Source organism: Sesamum indicum, linkage group LG2, assembly GCF_000512975.1.
Source record: "Sesamum indicum cultivar Zhongzhi No. 13 linkage group LG2, S_indicum_v1.0, whole genome shotgun sequence".
NCBI classification, from domain to species: Eukaryota; Viridiplantae; Streptophyta; class Magnoliopsida; order Lamiales; family Pedaliaceae; genus Sesamum; species Sesamum indicum.
Genome location: NC_026146.1, coordinates 16,321,095 through 16,334,009, shown reverse-complemented (window position 1 = coordinate 16,334,009; position 12,915 = coordinate 16,321,095). Strand labels below are relative to the sequence as shown.

Below are 12,915 nucleotides of genomic sequence, written 5' to 3'. Positions count from 1 at the left end.
TTAATTAATCTATATGGACTGTACATATGAAGGGTTAATTTGATTAGGTTAATTTGATTAGGTTAATTAGAACTTTCTCGATATTATATTATTTGTACGTGTAATACCTCATTTAATCATATGGGTTTCACCCCATTATTACCAACACAGTGATGTAATGATGTTTGAATAACGTAAAACTCATCATTTTATACGAGTGTATTATATATAATCTGGCAACACAACTAGCATTGATGAAAGGAACATTTTATGATTATCACATTCCTTTAATTGAGGTGGTTACGACCTGTTTTAACTTTAATCTAATTTTTTTCTACTTATTTACAAGTAAAAGGAAGGATTTGATTGGTTCCATGTTGATAAAATGTATGGAATGAATAGGGTGTGTAGTGTGGGGAGATACTAAGGTGAACCTGGCCAATAAGACAAAAGAAATATGGAGAGGACGAATCAAATCATGCCAGGTAAGATTTTATGGGGGGAAATTAATTGTGATTGGATGAGGGTGGTGTTTGTCTTCAAGTCTATCCATCCCTCATTACCAGTGGCCCATAACACCCCCCATCCTGTTGGGAATTACCAGATTATTACACCCTCTCCCATCGATCCTCTCTCAGCTTCCCACTTCATTAAATTCCCTCCTTTTTATCTTATCTCATGCTCATACATCTCCTATCATTAGACGTTTGCTGCTTGGTCTATTGCACGGAATTTATCCAACCAAAACTCGCATACAATATATCTAATTATTTCTATTTATTTTCTTGGGACATTGTATTGAATTTAATAACATAATAATTACATGCATGTATATAATCATATATAGATATAAGGGATGTAGATGTGAAGAGAGGAGAGACCATGCCGATAGTCAGCTCAGCAGTAGCAGCATAACTCAGGGGGGGATGAACTTCGCTACAACCGGTCCACGCTCTCTCATGTGAATCCCATCAACTTGCTCTCCTTATCTTACCCACAATTTATACATATACTTCTTCATCTTAGTTTTATATTCTATAGAATTTCTTCTATTATTTTTCCAAAAATATATATTTCCACATATCAAATACTAAAACAAACTTGACTATTAAATAAATCGATTTTATTTGCCATAATACATTAATTAAACTACCAGACGAAGGGTTTGAGTGGCTTATAAGTCCCAAGACCTCTCCTCCCTAGCGACGCGCCTTTTTAGGACAAAACCGTGAGACTCATACGAATTCAGAACGGATAATACTGTGCACAACGAGATACCGATCGAGTCGCATGCCATATCATTTGGCACCGTCTATGAGAACAAGGTCATGTGCCCCTCCTAAACCCCTAGTTTGAGACATTGATGATATAGGCAACGCGTTCCATATTAATTGCAGACGAGGAGTTTTAATCTTATAAGCTCCAAAAACCTCCTCTCCCTAATAAGGCGCCTTTTTAAGACAAAATCATAAGGCTCATACAAAGCAAGAGCGGACAATACCTCGCACAATGGGACAATGATCGAGTCGTAAGCCGCATCATAAAAAATTTCATTTTTTATTTTTCTTGAATTTATTTTATGTGTTTAGTAAATTATACATATTTATTAGGTTTTAATCTATATCTTATTATTAATTGAGAATACCCTTTTGACGCCTCAATTTTTTTTATCTTTCAATATATATTTAATTTTATTTATTTATTAACTTTCCATCCCATCTCTAAACCACTCTTCTAAACTTTCAAATTGTCCACTTTTCTCAACTTCCACAAATTTTAACTTTTCATAATATATTTTTAAAATTTTAAAATTTTTAATTTTTCAATTAAAATATATTTTTAAAAATAAAAAGTAGTTTTAAAATTTTAATTTTATGCACACTCGTTTGGATGTGGCACGCACACTAATTTAAAATAAAAAGTGTGAACTGATGGTTTTGCATTATGAAGCCCATAACACACACATACTTGTTATTACTACTATAGTTAATTAAGAGTTAAGAACCCCCCACCCCACCCCCTCTCCCTTGCCTCATGAATCTTCCTAGTTCCTTACCATATACTGTCTAGGGTTGACCCACCTCACCCACATCTCCATATCTCCAAGTTTTTCAAAATCTGTTCAATATATACAACTACTACTTTCTAACATTATTATATTTTCACATCACACATAATAACTTGGGGCTTCCACCCCCTATATATATATATATCCCTCTACATACACAATATGTCTCCACAACAACTCATTTCACAAATTCAAACTTCTCTCTCTCTCTCCCCTATTCTGTCTCCAAGAATTTCATCTCACTTTCTTTACTCTTACAAACTTTTAGACAAAACAAATGGATGGAAGCTGCGTAGATGAAAGCACAACCAGCGAGTCTGTATCAATCACGCCCGCATCCACCTCACCAGCGGCCGCTAAGTCGCCGGAGAGTCTTTGCCGCGTCGGCAGCGGTGCCAGTGTGATTATCGATGCGGAGAACGGCGTCGAAGCTGAGTCGAGGAAGCTGCCCTCGTCGAGGTTCAAAGGGGTGGTCCCTCAGCCTAACGGCAGGTGGGGTGCACAAATCTACGAAAAGCACCAAAGGGTTTGGCTGGGTACTTTTAATGAAGAAGAAGAGGCCGCGAGGGCTTACGACACCGCCGCGCAGCGGTTCCGCGGCCGAGACGCCGTCACGAACTTCAAGCCATTGTCGGAGACCGAAGAAGATGAGGTGGAAGCCGCTTTCTTGAATTCTCATTCAAAAGCTGAGATTGTTGACATGCTCAGGAAGCACACGTATAATGATGAGCTGGAGCAAAGCAGGCGAAACTATAATGGGAAGAGGGCTGGGAAAGACGGCCCGTTCAGCTTCTCCAGCGGCGGCGACAGGGCGGCGAATGCCCGCGAACAGCTTTTCGAAAAGGCGGTGACGCCCAGCGATGTCGGCAAGCTTAACAGGCTCGTTATACCGAAACAGCACGCGGAGAAGCACTTCCCTTTACAGAGTGGAAACACTTCGAAAGGCGTTTTGTTGAATTTCGAAGACATGGGAGGTAAGGTGTGGAGGTTTAGGTATTCATACTGGAACAGCAGCCAGAGCTACGTGCTGACTAAGGGTTGGAGCCGATTTGTGAAGGAGAAGGATTTGCGGGCCGGCGACATTGTTAGTTTTCAGCGATCAACCGGCCCGGATAAGCAGCTGTACATTGATTGGAAATCAAGAAACACCGGATCAAATGCAGCTGTTGCCGGAGTGGTATCGGGCCGGGCTCAGCCAGTTCAGATGTTTAGGCTATTCGGGGTCAACATACTTGAGGTGCCAAGTAACTGCACGGCCCCCTCCACCGCCACGGCCACGGCCACCGTCACCGCCACCGCAGCCATTGATAGTAATGGTAGTTGCAGTAGTAAAAGGATGAGAGCAATGGAGATTTTGGGATTAGATTGTAGCAAGAAACAAAGGGTCATTGATGCCTTGTAACATTAATTAGTTTTAGTTTCTAATTTATTTTGTTTTTGGCTTTTGGTTTCAAGTGTTAGTGTAGTTGGGAAAGGGATGAGAAGGTGATGGAGTGGGATAGTGCAAGTTGCAACAAAAGTTTCAATTGTATAGTAACTAGACCAAGAAAAGAAGGCCGCCAGCCAGCCAGCTGAAGAGAGCTGCACCGCAACTCAAAATGAAAATACCAAAAATTGTCAATTTCAACTTCATTTTCTTCATTTACTATTCCTCAATTTTCATTTTTCTCCTTTTAATGAAAAATTATAATTCAAACTAAGCTCTCACCACATCAAATCAATCATATTACAAATAATATATATATATATATATATGTAATTGCAGCACACAAATTACATGATCATGCATTCGATATATAATTAATTTAAATTCAATGAACCTAAGATGAATTAGAATTTTCCCTTATATAAGTGCTTTTGGAATATTATTGCTTTTCCAAAGTATCTCTAATTATTGTGACAACTGTTAATGCTTATCCCATTTCTACTATGCATGCATGATACATACCAGGAGAATGGGCCTATTGGTACAGTGGGTATTATTCATGTATCCAATTGGATTAAATGCAGTTTTAATCTTGTAACGTTTATTTTCTTTTTTTTTTTTTGTGTGTTTTAGTTCTTTATTTTGATAAAGTTATAAAATAGTTTTATACCTTTTGTAATTTTTCAAAATATCAAAAATAGGTTTAATAAAAAAAATTTAAATTGACCAGTAAATATCACATGTGTCGGTTGAAAATTCGCTCTTCTCACCTTATTGATTTTTTTTTTTATTTACGTGGCATTTAGTTTAATTGTTTTTAGATGAGTTTAATTATTCGTGTGATCGGGGTATGATTCTATCGGCTACTACAAATTATATGGTGCATGAATTGATCTGGGTTTTGAGATTCATCCACTTTACTGATCGAATCATGAAAGCAATCTCGATGGCTGTAAAATCCTTCTCTCCAATCTAAATCATATCCTCTAATTCAGTATTAATTATTTTATAAGAGAGTTAATCAATTAAAACCAAACTGTCTTAATTGTCGTAACATGAGAGTTTCATGTCTATTAATTAATTATAAGTGCGTTTGACCGGATTCTATTCTTAGCCAAAAAAAGAAATTAATAACAATTATATATGTCAGCTTGTTTATGTAATGTCGACAATAATTGATAGTTATGAACAGTGCAATTAAGGTATGCTTAGGCATAATTAGTCAAAGGAACTATTATTAATAATCCCAGGGAAGAATTATGTGCGATTACTAATTAATTATATAATGTAGTAATTAATTGTTATGACACGTATCTCTTTCTGGAGTCTAGAGACTATAGTTTTTTTTTTTTTTTTCTTTTTTCAATTGTTATTAATTTAAAACTAAGAAAATTGTCGTTAGAGAGAAACGAAAATGTCAACACATCTCGTAGTTGTAAAGCTTGGCGACTTTTGTCATGATTTTCAAGGTAAGTAAAGTCGTGGTTCTGTAAAGCTCTTGCAGCTTCAACGCAACTTCCCTCAGCTAAAATCGATTGCTTTACTCACGTTCTCCCCACGCTTCATTCCAGCTTCTTTCTTTATTAATACTTTCATGGGTGGGGGTACTCATATGATTTGGCCTCTTGTACTTTCCGTAGTACATGTCATGAATTTTAATATAAAATGGGTAAATTACACATGTTTTCGTAAACTCGTTATAATTATAAATATCTTTTTATTTTTTAAAAAAGTTAGCAGTCATCTAACAAATATTTCATACAATGGGCTGTCATGAGTTATATTTGTTAGACAATCATCAATTTTAATAGAAGTATTTGTAATTTTTCAAACAACGAAAGAATATATATAATTATAACAATTTTAAAAGAGCTATTTATAATTTACTTGTATAGATAATTAGGTTAGTTTCATTTAATTAAATTATTTTATTAGTTGTAGGTAGTCAGTGAATGATTTAAAAACTTATATGATAAATGCAACAATATTTATACTTTGTTATTCTTTTGTGCTCTCACCTATCTAGAATCTATAATATTTTATTTTATTTTTTTTATTTATTATGTAACTTTTCACTTTCACATTTTTTAAAATTTCATATATAGGTAGAAAAAGTTTCCATCCTTTGAAAGTTAACTTGGAAAGAAAAACATTGTGTATAATTTTGATAGGGCTGGAGCAGCAAAGAATGATGTTTGGGCCAAATGTACCAAATTTGAAGCTAGCATAAGAGGGAGGCTTCTGTCTGGACCAAATCCATGGGCATTTGGGATTTGTTTGTTCACGTTGGACTAGTAAAAACTTTATGCTATAATAGCAGTTACTCAAATGTACAATATTATAATAATGTGATTGATGATGCATATATGTTTGCGATGCGAATACATAACACTAAATTGTGGCACCCCAGGACCGGGCCATCTCCCGAAAATATCTTACCCTTATCTTTTATTTCATCTCTCGGTCAAATGCAAGCCCAAGAATCTCTCTTTCCGTAAGAATGGCTCTTGCAAATATTACACTCTCGCAGGCAGCAGCAGCTTCCCTACAACTCTCGTCTTCCCTTTTCCATGGTGAAGGGATACTCTCAGCATCATCCACGCTTCTTATGGGTTCACCGCTCGGTTCACGCAATTCTTCTTCTCCGTCCAGTACGTGTGTCTTGTCCACCATGTGTTTGTTTATTTGCGTCTGTGTTTGTATGAACGTAGGTTTGTGTATTTGTCTTTACTCTTCCTACAGTTGGTTAATTTCACAGTGTGTTCTCTATCGGTATTCGTGAAAAAGGTTGGAAATTTGAGTTTGCTTTGACGTTTTGCAGCTATTTATCGTGGGCTAGATACAGTTTTATCTCGGAGTTTGAGTATACGATATAAAATTATCCGACAATATGGTCGATGTGAAATTATCCTAGTATCATTGCGAGAGTTTAAATATATGGAGTCTTTAAGATGTTGAAAAGTTGGCTTGCTGAATGAATGGGTTTTATTTTGGTACTCGGTTGTTTCTTGTGATTTCTGAGTTTTTTTTCTTTCATTCTTGATATGATATGAAGGTCCAAAAGTAACGAAGAGGCTGCTTCTTGTTCATTCGAAGAGGATATCGGGCTTGGAGGAGGCCATCAGAATAAGAAGGTAATGTATGCTTCATTACAATCTTATTTGGCAGCAATACACTTATATTCGACCTTTTGATCATTATTCAAGCTAGGCTGATAACCATACTTTGACCAGATAGGTGAAGTGTTGATTTGTCTTAGACAGTGCTGATTGAAATTTTGCTGGTATGCTTTTGCCGGTAGTAATACTTTCGTGATAAAAATTGAGGCTGAATGGTGATTTTGTCATGCTTCGATGAATTTCCATCTCTTAAGGAACAGTGTGTCTATCTTATGATAGTTCATGTAAATTCTTTGTTAAGCTGGGAATGAGAGTCTTTGTTTCATAAATTTGATGCACCAAAAATCAACTAACTCCCAGAATTTGAGTGTAACATATTCCTTTCCATTTTGATTTCTTTGTTTTCAGCTAGTTTAGCAGTGGAATTTGAAAGAAACTAACACATTCAGTTGCAATGTGTAGACATCAGTACTTATTGTGGTTAAATACCATGTTAAATAAAAGTATGACACTGGTGTGTCGTAGTTTCTTTCTTGATTTATTTTTTCCAACATATCAAAAGATTGTGACATGTTGTCTATTGACAGGGAGCGTGAGCTTCGAACTTCACCAACGTCTAAAAGAATGCCTCCTTTAAGGCGCGGAAAGGTATCACAACGACTTCCTGTGCCTGATCATATTCCAAAGCCACCTTATGTTAGTTCAAAATTGTTGCCAGAAATTTCAAGTGAACATCAAATTCATGATTCTGAAGGACTTGCTCGCATGAGGGCTGCGTGTGAGCTTGCTGCTCGGGTGGTGGACTATGCAGGAACTTTAGTTAGGGTGAGAATTTGCAGTTTCAAGTATTGGAAATGCTTTTTATCGTATGCTATTATTTTAGGTTTTGTTTCGAAACTTTACTATTAACTTTTTTATGGAAGTTCACTTACATGGTTTTATATAAATTCTCAGCCATCAGTAACAACAAATGAAATAGATAAAGCTGTGCATCAAATGATCATTGATGCTGGTGCTTACCCTTCTCCGTTAGGGTATGGGGGCTTTCCGAAGAGTGTATGCACATCTGTTAATGAGTGTATGTGCCACGGAATACCTGATTCACGCCAGCTACAGGTTCTGTGTGTTTGTTGTTAGCAACCTCTGCCAGCTTAAATTCATTTCTGCATTTGAAATCATTCATTTATATGCAGGATGGTGATATAATAAACATTGACGTGACAGTCTACTTAAATGTGAGTTGTTGATTATTGCTTTTGTTGCTCAATTTTGATGAATGTAGTATACTTCTTATTTGACTTACTGCAGAAAAATCATACTCTGGAGTTCTCTATATTTTACCTGTTACCTTAATTGACTCTTTCAGGGTTATCATGGAGATACATCAAAGACTTTTCTTTGTGGCAATGTAAATAGGGCAATGCAACGGCTTGTAAAGGTGCATTTTGCTTTTATTTGCACTAAGGAGTCTGTACCATCTTTCTTCAGTTGCATGTAGTTGTCGTTTTTATTTGTGAGGTATTATTTAATGAATACTATATGAGTCAGTCAGATGCACTTTTCATTCAATGGCAGGTGACAGAAGAATGCATGTATAAAGGCATTGCTGTTTGCAAAGATGGTGCTCTGTTCAGGAAAATTGGAAAGAGGATCAGGTACTTATGTAATTCAACTACACATCAGGTGTAAATTATAATTGCATTTTAAATCAGGGGAAAATTATAATTGCATTTTAAATCAGGGGAATTGTGTCAAAGTATGGGCCTGTGGTTGTATAACGAATTATGAACTTGGACCATCTTTTTTAGATATTGTACTCCGTCCCTACCTTCTTGAGGATCTAGTTTCGTACATAATTTGAAGTGCATGTTCTAAAGCTATACGATCAATCTTGTGTACATTTCATCAGTGACTGCATAAGATGGATAAAGATATACGACGCCAAAACATTCATGGCAATTATAGACCATCTGACGTCTCTTCTTTCTTACAACCACTTCATCTTTTTATAAAACTTTGATATGCATGGTCGTTTATGTGGATGAGATTTTAGGCAATAGATACTCATTCCTTCAGGCTCTCTCTTCAGAATATCATATTTAGTCATTCACTTAATATGCTGAATGTTGGTTTCCATCAGTGAATAACATATGCCAAATCACTTTAGCTTGGTTCAATTACTTTTTTTGCCTTTTTCAGATTTTAGAACCAGTCATCTTTGATTTGAGTGCTATTTCATTTTTCTTTTGTTCTGGTTTGCGACATCATTTACATTCCTGTATCATGTTAATACATGGGCTGCTTGCGAACTATTTATCAGAATAAAGATAGACAGTCTGACAGTACTAAAACTGCTAAAAGAAGCTGTAATACATCATAACTGTAAGGAAAATATTATCTTGTACTAGTAACACCTCTATCCCTGTTTACGCAAAAATGGTGGCTACATACGCTTAGTGTAAGTTCAAATTTCAGGAGGGCACATAATATTTGGAATTTAACTGGAGATTGACATTTTTTCTGGTCCATGAATTTGCAACTTCTCTTGTTTATTATCTCAGTGAACATGCTGAAAAATTTGGCTTCGGCGTGGTGGACCGTTTTGTTGGACATGGCATTGGGACTATTTTTCACTCTGAACCTCTCATATATCATCACCGTGAGTTGCTCCTTTTTCTGATTTATTCATGTATTAGTTTGTTAATCCATCTTCATGTTATCATTGAAGAGCCCCTAGACAAACCATTAGGGTCCCTTTTCCTTTCAATACATCTTAAAATTTGACTTGCAACACAGTAGCAGTGCCCCCACTCACCTGGGTGGCGAAAAACCACCACCAAAAACACACACATGCACGCTGTCTTCACATTTCCTGTTTCCATCTAATGGTAAAGACTTACATTAGAAAATGAACTTGAAGCTATAATGCTTCAGATAATGAGCTTAGCACAGTCTAATTTTTTGGTTGATTGCATTCTGGAAAAGAGAAATTAAGATCGAATTTCTTTCTTCCTTGAGTAATTATTTATTTTCTAATTTTTTGGTTGATTGAATTTCTTTCTTCCTTGAGCAATTATTTATTTATCATGCTTCCTAATTTGTTGCACTATATTGTGATGTAACATGAATATCTTTGATAGGTAATGACAAGGCTGGTCACATGGTTGAAGGGCAAACATTTACAATTGGTGAGTGTTCTACATTTAAATTAAATGCAAATAGGTTTCTTTTCTACCTTCTTGAATTTAACAGATCCAAAATTGGTTACAACTAAATTATATATTTGCTAGCAAAATCAAAATGTTAGATTTCACTTCAGCATGATGTGACAAACTTTGCTGCTTAGATGCTTAACCAACTATGGACAAGTCAAAATGTGGAATGAATCATGCATGTATAACCTTTTCACTAATATAATGTTTATAAAACTGTTATGTTTATTTTCCCATAGTCAATTTATGTAAAATTCGAAAGAGTAATCGATGGCTTAAAGTGGGCATTCAGGCAATCGTAAGGTTTCCCTTTGCCACGGTTCACCAATTGGTAGAGTGCTAATTTTAGTTGAGCAGATAACTGAGAGTTGAACCAATGCAGACTATTGGCCAGCAGGAAATTTTCATAACTTCTGTATGAATGAAACCAAGTTGAAGAAAAGAAACCAAGTTGAAAGTATATGGCATGAGATATACTTACTAGTTCTACTAGCAAGAAAATACAAGTCATCATCTACATGTATATTTCGTGTTTCTAATCTTTTAGTCCATTGAATTTGTCCCTTGCTCTCTTTCATTGATTTGTTTATTGGAACAAACTTCTGTGCTTTCTTGCGCATTTTACGGATAGAAAGTGACTGTTGTTGCAGAACCTATTCTTACATTGGGAACCACGGAGTGCATAACCTGGGAAGACAACTGGACTACTCTAACTGCGGATGGCAGCCCTGCCGCACAGTTTGAGCATACAATTCTCATAACGAAAACAGGTGCTGAGATTTTGACAAAATATTGAAAGGTTATAATATAAAAGATTTCGGGATTGTCTATGATATCTGAAATAACAATGGGCGGCATACACTTGGGTATTTGTTCTGTGGGATTGGTCTTCTGAACTATCCAAAGGGTGAGAGAATTTATCTGTAGCCGGGCCAACAAGAAGACCCAAGAACCTGAACAATTAGTAAAGCTCAATATCACTTGAACACATACGACACCACCTTTTTTGGTATTTCGATCCCAAGGAATTATATTGAGCAGGGGAACGTTATTTCAGAATATGAATTTCTATGATGCCGGCTGGAGAATTCCATGACCCTTTTGTGCTATATCTATCAATAAACTGATAAATTAATGTAAACACTTGGACTCAATCATTAAACTCATAATACAATAAATTAATATTACAATAAACTCTTGTGGGAGTTGAATGCAAGACTTCCAACTTATTCGTGGGACTTTAATTTTAATCATTAGCTGAAGCCATTATGGGTCGGAATCTACATTTCGAATTTGTATAAGTTGGTGGATTGGCCCATGACCTTCCTGAATGGTACCTATCTAACATTAATGGTGGGGACTTCGTCAATGTATTCCAATCAATTAATAGTACTACATTTCATTTTAGCTTCTTCAAAGTTCCAACACCTTTCTTTGCCCCTAAATCTTGAAAATATGTATCTTCTTGAATTTTTCCTTTTCTTGAAATTCCACTGTCTTTTCCATCACACTTAGTACCAATACAGGAAATAGGCTTAGTTTTTTTCTTTTATAAAAAAATAAATAAATAAAGAATGGTTTAGGACCATTGATTAAAAGCCGGTTCCATGGCCAGATTGCCCTTCTTCATGACAGAAAAGAGGGTGTTTAACTGTTCAACATTTCCCCAAATTGTGATGATGGGTCAGCATTCAGCTACTGTGATCAACCCATCCTTCACGTGAAAGGCCATGCATATACATATCTCATACATGCCTCACTTCTCAAATGGAGCTCTTTTGCTTCCTTATCTTCAAAGGAATTACTTCTTTTTTCCTTTCTAATACTGGGAAGAGTAAAAAACATGAAGTAGTTTTCTAATTATTTCATTTGAATCCATATTATTATTAAGAATTATTTGTTGGTGGGTTCTGTATCTCAATAAACACAAGTACCAAAATGTCATGAGAACATCCGAACAAATCAAAGATTTGTGCATCTTTTATTTTAGTCGGATTGATTCAGCAGTTAAATCTCATTGTCTGTCCATTCCTAACATATGAAGTTCACTTTTACATAACCACACTTATGTAATTTGTTCAAGTGAATTACAGACATAAACAGCTTAATAGTCGAAATTTAAATATGTAATTAATGCTGATACTCTATAACGATTATCTTCTGTGTTTTTAAAATGATTTCACTAATTTAAGTATTATAAAACTATTACAAAGTTTTGTCCAGTAAACACCTAACTAATCTTCCTTGAACAATTTTCAAGAATAGAATGTATACGTTGAAAAAGTATCAAAACGTTAAAAAATAAAAAAAGAGGCAAGAAAATAGCAGAGCAGTTGATCACTGAAAATGCATGACACAAACAAAATCTTGAATCAAACATCATTGCTTGCGTCAACTGCGAACATGCTAAATTCATGCTTATCTCTTTCCTCTAACATTTTTAAGTCTTTCAACACTAAAGAGCAATGATGTAATAATAAATTGATCTTGTTCGAAAACAAAAAATAAAAAACACACTAATGGGCCACATTAACAATAAACGTTATATCACTAAATTGGATCAAAATCCTATTGAGAGAGAGGGAGGGGGGGGTGATAAGTTTATAGGTTAATAAATTAAAAGAAAGGACAAGTTGGGAATTATAAATTTTCTTCCCGTGGAAATTGGAAAAGCTCTACAAGAAAATGGCTAACCCTAAAATTGTTTAATTAACAGAATCTGATTTATTATTCTTTATAATCTTTTACTTGATTTAACAATGTACCTTGTCATGTACTTTGACTAATAACTTCAATTTCATCACATTATCTTTTCGGACAAATGACAGATGAGTACAATTAATTAATTATACCCTCCTCAAATTCAATCCTCATACTAAAAGAAATTAAATTAAGAAAAATCACATATATAGAACTATTATTAATTAAAACAAAAACAAAAACACTCTGCTTTAAGGTTAAATTCATTAGCAGAATAATTTAACATTTTTGTTTAGTAATTTCAAGGTCCAAATATATTTTTTGTTTGAGAAAAAAACTATTTCAGTTTGCAAATTACTATTCCAATGAAATATTCTCCAAATATAGCTATTGAAATGTCATGTATTGCTA

General features: G+C 35.1%; 2 protein-coding genes across 2 annotated transcripts; both read left to right on the top strand.

Moving 5' to 3' along the window:
• LOC105156414 (AP2/ERF and B3 domain-containing transcription factor RAV1-like) lies at window positions 2,196–3,688 on the top strand. Its single transcript, XM_011072532.2, has one exon. The coding sequence runs from the start codon at window positions 2,325–2,327 to the stop codon at window positions 3,447–3,449; it is 1,125 nt and encodes a 374-aa protein (XP_011070834.1). The 5' UTR covers window positions 2,196–2,324; the 3' UTR covers window positions 3,450–3,688.
• Window positions 5,859–10,998, top strand: LOC105156413 (methionine aminopeptidase 1B, chloroplastic). The gene is made up of 10 exons (XM_011072531.2): window positions 5,859–6,124; window positions 6,529–6,607; window positions 7,180–7,417; window positions 7,547–7,708; window positions 7,786–7,827; window positions 7,959–8,030; window positions 8,168–8,247; window positions 9,154–9,251; window positions 9,733–9,780; window positions 10,455–10,998. Exons 1-10 carry the CDS (start codon window positions 5,974–5,976, stop codon window positions 10,598–10,600), a joined length of 1,116 nt encoding a protein of 371 aa, XP_011070833.1. The 5' UTR covers window positions 5,859–5,973; the 3' UTR covers window positions 10,601–10,998.